The 10,061-nt window shown below is 40.5% G+C and overlaps 1 protein-coding gene across 4 annotated transcripts in view; it reads right to left on the bottom strand.

Annotated features, from left to right (window-relative positions):
* Positions 1–456: 456 nt before the first annotated feature.
* The window catches only part of usp47 (ubiquitin specific peptidase 47), a 23,266-nt gene continuing 13,661 nt past the window's right edge, over positions 457–10,061 (bottom strand). For all 4 annotated transcript variants that reach the window (XM_042220550.1, XM_005929536.2, XM_042220551.1 and 1 more), the window contains 21 exons: positions 9,003–9,152; positions 8,680–8,775; positions 8,436–8,588; positions 7,783–7,941; positions 7,307–7,438; positions 7,029–7,105; positions 6,496–6,551; positions 5,898–6,010; positions 5,699–5,800; positions 5,305–5,512; positions 4,986–5,101; positions 4,748–4,867; positions 3,798–4,599; positions 3,409–3,584; positions 3,243–3,323; positions 3,036–3,151; positions 2,807–2,925; positions 2,326–2,456; positions 2,179–2,226; positions 1,964–2,094; positions 457–1,279 (listed from right to left, as the gene is read on the bottom strand). In XM_042220550.1, the coding sequence (XP_042076484.1) occupies positions 1,105–1,279; positions 1,964–2,094; positions 2,179–2,226; positions 2,326–2,456; positions 2,807–2,925; positions 3,036–3,151; positions 3,243–3,323; positions 3,409–3,584; positions 3,798–4,599; positions 4,748–4,867; positions 4,986–5,101; positions 5,305–5,512; positions 5,699–5,800; positions 5,898–6,010; positions 6,496–6,551; positions 7,029–7,105; positions 7,307–7,438; positions 7,783–7,941; positions 8,436–8,588; positions 8,680–8,775; positions 9,003–9,152 (3,261 nt within the window). In that variant the 3' untranslated portion in view covers positions 457–1,104. The remainder of the gene's footprint in view (positions 1,280–1,963; positions 2,095–2,178; positions 2,227–2,325; positions 2,457–2,806; positions 2,926–3,035; positions 3,152–3,242; positions 3,324–3,408; positions 3,585–3,797; positions 4,600–4,747; positions 4,868–4,985; positions 5,102–5,304; positions 5,513–5,698; positions 5,801–5,897; positions 6,011–6,495; positions 6,552–7,028; positions 7,106–7,306; positions 7,439–7,782; positions 7,942–8,435; positions 8,589–8,679; positions 8,776–9,002; positions 9,153–10,061) is intronic.

Here is a 10,061-nt window from a genome sequence, read left to right as displayed (position 1 = left end):
CACACACACACACACACACACACACACACACACACACACGTGGATGACACGAGACATGTACTGCAAGTTTCACATGGTGCAAGAAACAGATAAAGATATCTAATTTCTAAATTAAAGGTTAATGCAGACAACAGATGAGTGCCTGGTGCTTCACAAGACCTCTAAATGATTAAGTCTGAAGCAAAATAATAATTTACAAACAAACAACAAAACAAGGAGATTCTTAACATCGTCTACTTGGTTTTGTTTTATTATATTAAGTTTTAAAAAGGACTGATAGCCTATGTATCACTACATCTAGTGGAAGTGATGTGACAGAGGCAGAGCTCCTATAAAGCACATAGAGCAGCAGTAAAGACAACCCATATCAACACGTTACTCTGGCATTATAGGAGCATTAGAGGAGAAACAACTTTAGTTTACAATTTATTAATTGTTGCTTTTTCAATTCATTAATTCTTGTGAATGAATGGTTCCTCAATTTGTCAGGCAGTCTGAGTGAGTGAGGTTTGTCTCGGCAGAAGAGGTGAGACTGAGGAAGGCTGGATAAGTAGTTTCTTTTTTTTTCTTTTTTTTTTTAATTTAAAGGAAGATGTTCAACGTAAGATGATTTAGATTGATTCTCCAACAAAGTGGTGCTCAAAAATTGTGAGCACATGGATTTACAAGACGGCCACGGATGAATCATAATCAACACTATTGTCCAAAACACGGAGATGAACACACAGTGATGGGGAGGACAGTGAAAGAGCCTGATGTAAAAGTAGACTGGAGCCTTGAATAGTCCGGATGGATGCCTCCCAGACCGGTTTCACAGTCCTAGACTCTCCACATCCATCCCTGAAGCTTTCACTTTCAATTGATTTGTCTATACAGCATCCAAATAGCTTTTGTACTTCCCTTTAATCTTTACAGTACAATACACTATAGTGCACAATAGGGTTTCTGAGCCTGGAGCTCAGGGTGGAGGGTGAGAGCACATAATCCTCACAGCGCTGCTCGATTTCAAGTCACTGTCGGGCCCGACATTCAGAGTCCCGCAGCCTGGATGCTCTGCTGCAGCACCCAGGCAAAACAAATAACCCACGAGTGTTTCTCCACGCCTCAGTCCTGCCCTGGGTCCTTTGCAGGGCCGCCGTCCAGGTAGATCTTGAGGGCCTTCTCTTTGCGTGGCGAGTAACTGACACGGTGTCCGGTTTTAAGCAGACGGCTGCTTTCCTTCTTCATTAGCTCGTTGCGCTCATCCTCTGACAACTCCAGAGGTTCTTCTGTGCTGTCCCTGCGCAGACAAAAGAGCACAAAAACATTGATGGAGGTCACAAATACTCCTAATATAATAAGATCATTAGAAGAACTCCATGGATGTCGCCATGTTTTAAAATTTTAAGGGAATAATGAATGAATAAAAAAAAACAAAAAAAACAAAAACATGTAAACTTAACTGAAACTTGAAGTCTTTTTTTTAAGCTTAGTAGCTGCTTTCTTTAAAATATCTCTACTACTAGATACAGTTTTACAATTAAAGCCTGGATTACAACATAATTGGTTCAGAACATAGTAAGAAAGCTCAAATCTGCACTTGTACCACTGCCTTTTCAGTCATTACCGAGAAGTGATGGAAATCAGACCTGTCAGCACTGACCTCATGCGTTCTCATTTATTAGCTGCATTGATTTGTGATTAAAAATTTTTTTTTACCATCACAGCAAAGACAGATACAACTAGAGTGCAACGTATATTAGATATTGAGATTAGGTGTTCAAATATTAAAGTTGTCTCTAATTCATATTAGATGCTAAAAATTCAACTCACATAAACATATTGAGTTTTTAATAGTCCGAGCGAATGCGTGACTTATGACTTCTACTACAGTCCTCTCTGTTCATGAAATGATTTCACAAAAATACCAAAGACACAAACACTGTACTTGAATGTGGACTTGTCCCAGTTTTTTTTTTTTTACCTGTAGAAGACCACCGCCCCATCATCACAGATGTAAAGAGGCCACACATTAAGGGTTGACACCTTGGGGTTCCAGTCTAAATCCTGATGGATTTCCAACACAGAAATATCACAAGGAAATGTCCCCCTACCCTGCAGAGACCAGATAGCAGTGTCATCAATACAAACATATTAGAAAAATCGGGTCCCAGGTTTCAGGTAATTACATCCACCTACCTTTGCAAACTCCAGGTTTTCCAATGGTATACCACTGATTTCACTAAGCTGCCAACAGAATAAAAACATTAGACACAGGAATACAACAGTTTCCCTCAGCTAAACACTGAACATGAGTAAAACACATTTGTCATGCAGCAGACAAACCTTCTCCTTGAGTTCCTCCACGCTGCTGCTCTCCAGAATCACTTCCTGAAAAGGCCCCAGCTTCATTGTAGACGGGCTCCATCTCCGAGTCAGAACGGCCAACTGTGACATTGATTTCATCTTCTCTGGTTCTGAGAAACATTAGAGGCTGTGGATCAATCAACTGCACTTTAAATGAAACTTCAGTGAAAACAAATTTTCCTTCACTCTAGAACCAAATACACGTCGTTTATTAATCTGTCTCCATGTGGCGTTTCACAGCATATTAACAATTCAACAATGTGATGTTTTTTGAGTCCCTGGAAACAGATGATTTAATGTTTGTTTTCTGTACCTTAAAGGAAATTATTTACTATACCTTTAAAGAAAAAGTTTATATTATTAGAACAGAAAAAAACTAAAATAAGTAAGGTAGTTGAGGTACCCAAAGAAAAACGCATAGTGAAGCAATGTTTAAAAGAAAGTGAAAAACACAAGTTACCATCAAGGACTTCAAGGAAAACCTCCCAGTTGGACGAAATGCTGATGTCTTCCTCATAAACGTGGTAATCCAAAAACACTGTGCCCGGATTCTTCCACGTCTTTTTCCTGAGGCGAACCCTGACCACACAGAGATAAATAGATACATGCTGTTTTGTATACATGTTCATTTTACCTGAAGGGAAACTGCATCAACAGTCCTCTGAACTTTGCAAAGCAAAGAATCGTACCTGTCAATGCTGAGGTCAAGTTTACACTGCTCTTTTAACTGAGGAAGCAGCTCCTCTTTAGACTGTCTGACAGTCATACCCTTGGCAAACACCGTGTCCACTAGGAACTTGCAGGGCTGAGAAAACACCACAATTAATATATTTTATAACATAATGCTGTGCAGCTGTACAACAATGTATGAGTAAGAAAAGTCTGTCAGTTCTTACCTCTGGTTCATTGACTAGTAGTTGATACACTTTCACTCTGTATTCACCCTTTTTAAGGGCTCTGCCTAGTCGAATGGTTATCTATGGATAGTAGCACAGTCTTTGTTGAGATATTTCCTTACTCTCAAGCAAACGACTTTAATCAAGGTAATAAGTTTAAACTGACCTTATTATCGTCAGAGAACGATGAGAGTGTCTCGTTGAGCCGTACACTCTCAAACTCCTGGTTGTTGGCATACACCCTAAACACCTTGAACTGGGTCGAGGTGACGCCGACGTAGGGCTCCAAGTTCAGCTTAAATGCTGCTAATGTTATTCTCTTGTCCACATGAACCACCAAACCTGATGTAGATCACAAGAAACATCAATGTACCTTTTTTTTTTTAAAAAGGAAAGAAAAGATATACGTCAAGGATGCAAAACAGGTAAAGAATGTTTGCAATCCTCCCCCTTGAATGGAAGTAATTGCCCGTGCCTGATTTTAAATGTAATTAAAACATAAATATACTAGCTATGGATGACAACTGCTTTTAAATGCATAATAAAAGTTTGTACATTTTTGTGAATTCCATGAGGCATCATCCTGAGAACAAGGCTCTGCTCTGAAGTACAGGTACTGGGCCTCTGCCTTGCTCTTTCCATTGTCGTCATATTCGCTGTCAGTTCCAGAGTCTTCCTCTGCAGTGTCCCAGGTCTCTTTTTTGCCCTCGTGGGCTTTGGAGCGCCGGCTACTCGTGATGCTGTGCGAGTCCAGGCCATTGGCCAGCTGGATTGGGCCGCTGTCTGCGTTACACAGCGTGTCACTGCTGTGACTGGAGCTCAGGATGTCACTGTCCACCGAGCTGGTGCTGCGGTCATTGTTCACTTCTGAGTCCGACCGCTCCTCACAGGCAAAGTGGTTCTCAGGGTCAGAGGAGGCGCCGCCGCTACCCGCAGACGTGGCCCTGATCCGATTCTCTAACTCTCTGTTGTCTGCAGCCACGCAGAGAGAAGAGTTTGAGTCCGCCTCTTGGGTTGGGGATTCGATATGTTCAAAGTCGCTGGCGTCAGAGCTTTTCTGGCTGTCACTGGTGCTGGAGCCCTGCTGCTGCTGCAGAGACAGATTCTTTAACTTTTCTGTGCTCTCCTCCAGGATAGCCTCTACAGATTTCCTGTTACCCTTTGCACCCTCAGAGAGCACATCAGAGTCACTTCCTACTTTTTGGAAAAGAGTTCTGTTTGCCAAGGTACCAGGAGACTGCTCTGGTAGTAAGACTAACAGCCGGATCGTATTCCCGTGCCGATCCAACAGTTTCCACAAGAGCGAGTCAGTGAAAGGAACCTGATGATCGGTCAACTCAGAGCTCTCAACAAAAACCTGGTGAAAAACAATGGCCAACAAACAAATCAGCAAATTTCATGTAATAATAACATATATAATAAGACTTTGTGAAATTTAAAACAAAACTGAAACACAATAACGCACAAGACAGAACAACTGTCAAAGTTAGAAGAAAACAAGAGACCTTGTTGCTCCTGAAGAATCCCTCAGCCTTCAGTGTCTTGTTTGGGACATAGAGAAGCCGGAGGTCATTATAGCAGCGCTCCAGAACCACACGCATGGTCTCTGCAGAAAGCCCTGTAGCCTGGAAAGAAATGCACACAAAACAGGCTTACATTAATATAACCGACACCACTATATTTGACAGTTTCCTGGGTAAATGGTTAAAACAAAACACTGTGAAGAGGCTAAGAGTAAGAAACCTGTGCAATAAGCTGTTTGAATTCAGTGATCGTCTGGTTCAAGTACGCCCGAACGCTGACGGGAGACGCGATGGTCTCGCTCTTCAGATTAACAACATGAACCTTCACCATCACCTCTGTGAACAAAAGAAGAATCATAAACACACCCACGCAGATAAACAGCAACTAAGTTGCTTGATACACACACTTACACCTGTCACCGGTGTGTATTTGTTTCTGATCATCACAGTTTGTCTGTTCAGACTCTGGCAACTCAGCTTTTATCATCCTGAAAACAGCACTATGTACAACAAGCAGTCAACAGTAGAAGATTACCGACCTCCAGGTTTGTAAGGCTGGAACACTTGATCTGGCCTGCGGGTTTCTAGAAGCAAGTCAAACATGTATGAAGACTTGACTCCTCCAAGGAGGAGGCCCATTGGTGTGTCCTCCTCTCCTTCATAAGAGCGCTCCAGGTACTCATGGAACTCATCATATTTTACCAAGCGACAGCAGTCCAGAGGGACAACTCCCTCAAGCTCCATCATCTGACATACAGAACACCCATTAAAGAAATTAGCAGCAAGTTTTGAAATCCAAACTCTAAAGTGAGTTTCTTTTCTTTTGCTAGTCACAGTAATGCTGTGTTGCAAAGTTAATGGAAGAAAGAAAATTGAATGCACCAAATGTCTTTCAAGATTCCTCCAAAAGTAACTGAAACAAATCTAACAAACCTTGTAGGCCATTTCTGTTGCTTCTCTGAGAGTTTTGTCTTTGTGCACTTCCAACTTGCTCTCCATCATCATCTTCACAGGATGCATGCAGAAGAGCTTGATCTAAAAAGTAAAGAGCATAAGACTACCAAAAAAAAAAAAAGAGAGAGAGAGACAGGGTATTAAATTATCCTTATAAATTAGGCAAACAGCCCAGCACCTTGCAAGTGTTGCGTTCAATCTCCCGCTGTCTCTTTTCTTGCTCTTCAGACTCTTTCTCCTTTTGAACCAAACGCTTTATGTGGTCTGGGAAGTCCTCCACGGCTAAAAACTCTGCAGACAATTCAGAGATTACACATTAAATCCAGTGGCATGAGGAAAACTACAGAGCTCAGGGTATGTATCAGAGTATGAAAAATGGGAAAATTATGACCACAAGACAAAGGCAAGAGGGCAAGCTGGTTCCTTTGCAACTGGTGCAACACAAAGCTTTAAAAATAAGTTGCAAATACAGGCAAAAGCCTGGACAAGTTTAGTTCAGATGGATGGCAGATAGGGCACAGTGGAAACTTGTGTAAAGGATCTTCTTACGTGTAGTAGGTATCAGAAGACAAGTGAAATTGTTTTATTTAAACACTTTCCTTGCAAAAAAACAAGTTAACAAAAGGCCAAACACATTCACTAGGTTACGACGAAAAGATGAAAACCTGTGACTTTTACAGTTTGGGAGTTTTTAATTCAGAAATGTGGAAAAACTGTCATTCTTGCTCTAATTTTTACATTTTCCTTAGCAAGACTTAATTGAATGAATTTCTTACTTGCATTCCTTGAAGGATCTTTCAGTCTATAAATCAGCATATATGCGTTTGTAGAGCTGTTGGGAAGGTAAGAGGAAGGAGAAAACTATTACTTCAATAAAAACAAAATTACAAACACAAACGGGGGGAAAATAAAAGGTTTCACATTTAGAAACAGATGTGAATAACAAGATAAACACCATTCATTTTCCAAAGTCAGTGTATTAGAAGCATTTGATGTGAGGGAGTCCTCTATCACAAAATCAGCGACTCCTGGAAAAAACGTGCATTCCCTGACCAGTCGGAAAGTGGCTGCTGCCAGCCACAAGGTGAAACAAATCGCATGGAGATACACGGTGCTGCTTGAAAATCATCTCAAGATTGCTTTCTGCACAATATGATCGACCAAAGCAATGACATGGAGGTTTTTGGTACAGCACGAGCCTCCAGCAATCACTCACCACCTAGCCAAGAAATAGACATTTTTTCCCTGGGGCCAACTGGGGGTTGCCAACTGGTCTCAAGGCCTGTGACTGCTGTGGAACACAACTGACCTTGCAAAGGCACCGGAGTAATAGCCTCTGCTCCCTGAGGATCCCCCATATGTTTTCCTGATATCATCCTGGGTGATCTGTTTGACAGAAATGAACACAATGAAACAAAAAAAAAAAAAAAACTATTCAGAGGTTACCACAATGACAATAAGCAGCATTTTAAATGGCAGTTGCAGTTGGCAGGTTTTTTTTGGTCTAGTATATAGAAATGGCAAGCACTGCCTGACATTTGCTTTCAGTAGGAAGCCAAAACGTGTCACTCAAGAGCAGAGACTGACCTTGCTAACGTGCTGATCGTTGAAACTGTACCACTGGCCATCACTGAAGGACTTGATACAGGCATAATAGTGCCCGCCCGCAGCGCTCCCAGAATGGACCATAACAGAAAACAGCTCAAAGGTCAGCAAACTCTGAGAAGAAATAGGGGAACACTGTTCAGTTAAAACCAATAATTGTGTTGCAGATTTCACTGTCAACATACTATATTTTTAGAGATACACACGTTCCCATATTTTGCCACTTTAAAGCAAAAATAGAGAATAATCACACATCTTTAGAACACTGTAAATAAAAGATGAATTTATATATTTAACAAGACCAGAGAAGTATAACATTTTTAGCTGACACTTGCAGAATAACAATCCCTCTTATCACTACACCGTTGGCAAATCAGGTACTTCCTTTTAATCTGTTGTCAGATACATTCTCACGTACAAACCAAGCACACCAAATCCATCTAAGTGAGGATGATCACCTTTGGCTTCAACACCCTCTCTGTGCTGCTGGTGCTGTCCAAGCAGATGCCCTCATCCACACAATCATCGGTGGAAAAATCGTTGCTCATCTGGTCGCTGTGGCAACTGCCTTCATTCTCTGCTCCGCTGTCAGTGCAGCTCTCGGTCTGAGGGGACTTCTACAGAGTACGCAATTTGAAAAACAACACCAGAGTTAAAGGTGAATTCAAAAGATCAATTAGAAAAGAACTAATCCAGCGTAGAAATGTAGGACATTAAGAAACCAGCAAGTTGGTTAACATCTCAGTTGGTCAACATACACAAACCATGGTTTATGGCTGACTGAAGCCTGTCATGGCAGGACACAGCACAAGATTACACACAGGGCACCTTGACCCTCAACACTTGGAAAAATGTTTTTGTGGACTGATGAAACTAAGGTTGCACTGTTTGGGAAAAACATACAGCCCTACAATGAAGGCACCACATGATAACACAAAACCCATAATCCTAAGGTGATGCAGAGGGAGCGTCACTGGTTCTGCTTTGCTTCCTCCGTTAGCAGTCATAAAGGAGAAAATGAATTCCAAAATTGATTAAAAGGCATCCCATAGGATGAATCCAAATCAGTAATGACAATGACAGAGGCAGGTAAATTCAATGGTGCTCTCACCTCATCTTCCACATCAATAAATGGACTCATGTCAAGTTCCTCTGGGAAGGTCATGCGGTCATTAAGTTTGATGCGATGCATAGTGGTGTAGTCAAAATCAAACCTTTTCAACTGTAATGTCAGCAGGTAAGGAAAGTGCAGAAATCTCAGCCCCTGCGTGTGATGTCAGAAAATGAGAAGAGACATTAGCAAAACACTGTACTCTCTAATCATGACTTCCATGTTACATTTTTAGTATACTTACCTTACGGGCATCACATTTCTTTTTACAGCGTTCACAGAAATACTGGTTGGGCCCATCAAGTGTTTCTGGTTGTATGAATGCCTGTAATGCTTCCTCCTGTGGCATCAAAAAAATAAATAAATAAATAAAAATAGAAAAAAAAAATCATATCATGTAAATCAAATCAATTTAGAATAACAATTTAATATCAAATAGTTTGAAACTGTACCAAGTACTGAATTTAAAGTAACCTTTAAGCAACACTGAATTGCAAAGAGTTAATAAATGTTAAGTGCTGCTGTGATAAAGTATATGCTTAGAAGAACAAAGGGTGAGAAACACACCACACTGCCATAGGCTTGGCTGGCTCCAAAGGGTCTGATCACAAGAGGGATGTCCAGGTAAGTATCAATCCTCCAGCTCTCATAGCCACACTCCAGACAACGGACATAGTCCTTCAGCTTTCCCTGGTACAACTGGTTGATCAGGTCAGCCTGCAGATAGGGAGAGAACAGTCAGGTTTCTCTGCCACATTTTACTTTAAAGAAAATCAACTCAGGATACAAAATGGTCTGCTACCAAATTGCAACATTAGCTGTGAGACGATTTCTCTCTACTTCTGGAAAAGCAAGTGCTGACAGCAAAATGTAGTGGGATACAGAATAATTCTACTTGTGTTTAGATTGGTTTCCCATAAACCTCCCTTTACCATACAACTCCGGCGGCAACTGCATATGAAAATTTCTCAGGATAATAAAATACAACAGACAACAACAGGACAAGGAAAGTATTTCTTTTTAGTCAGTTGCCATCTGTAGCTTTCTCCAGACAGCTGAAATGACAGACACCGGACAAACCAGCGTAACTGTTAACACTGCACAACAAGCCCTCAACTTATCAGTCAGAGAAAGAAAAAAAATACTCAAAACAGAGAGTAACAGAAACCTAAAGCAAAGAAAGAATGAACCCAAGAGCTGCAGGAATGATTTTTATTTGATTAAAAACTTTTGCTCTGGAACAAAAAATGTATGTCATTATTTATAAAAGTCATTAGGTATTAATTCTGGTCATGATGGTTTTGTCCCATTATTGAATCAAGAATCAAGCAAACCATTTAGAAACGGTAAAAACACTTGTGTTGTATATTTAATATAAGTCTTTTCTACTGAGATTAATAAATATGGACCAAGATAGTTTTGCATTTTTTCATTAGTTTGGTTTCCTGAGAGAATTTGTTCATTTTCATTTGTTTAATTATTTTATTTATTGCCCCAAAACATTAAATGTTAGTTTTTTTTATTAGTTTCAGTCTTTTCCTGTTCTATACTTCTTAAATTGCACATTCTGATAAAGAGTCACATGGTTTTCCAAAACAAAAGGAAAACCAAACAAAAAAAAAAAAA

The sequence above is a fragment of the Haplochromis burtoni genome, unplaced genomic scaffold (genome assembly GCF_018398535.1).
Source record: "Haplochromis burtoni strain Fernald_Lab_line unplaced genomic scaffold, NCSU_Asbu1 Contig_50, whole genome shotgun sequence".
Classification (NCBI taxonomy): Eukaryota; Metazoa; Chordata; class Actinopteri; order Cichliformes; family Cichlidae; genus Haplochromis; species Haplochromis burtoni.
Note: the sequence above shows the minus strand (reverse complement) of the source record. Positions and strands in the feature narration are given on the sequence as shown.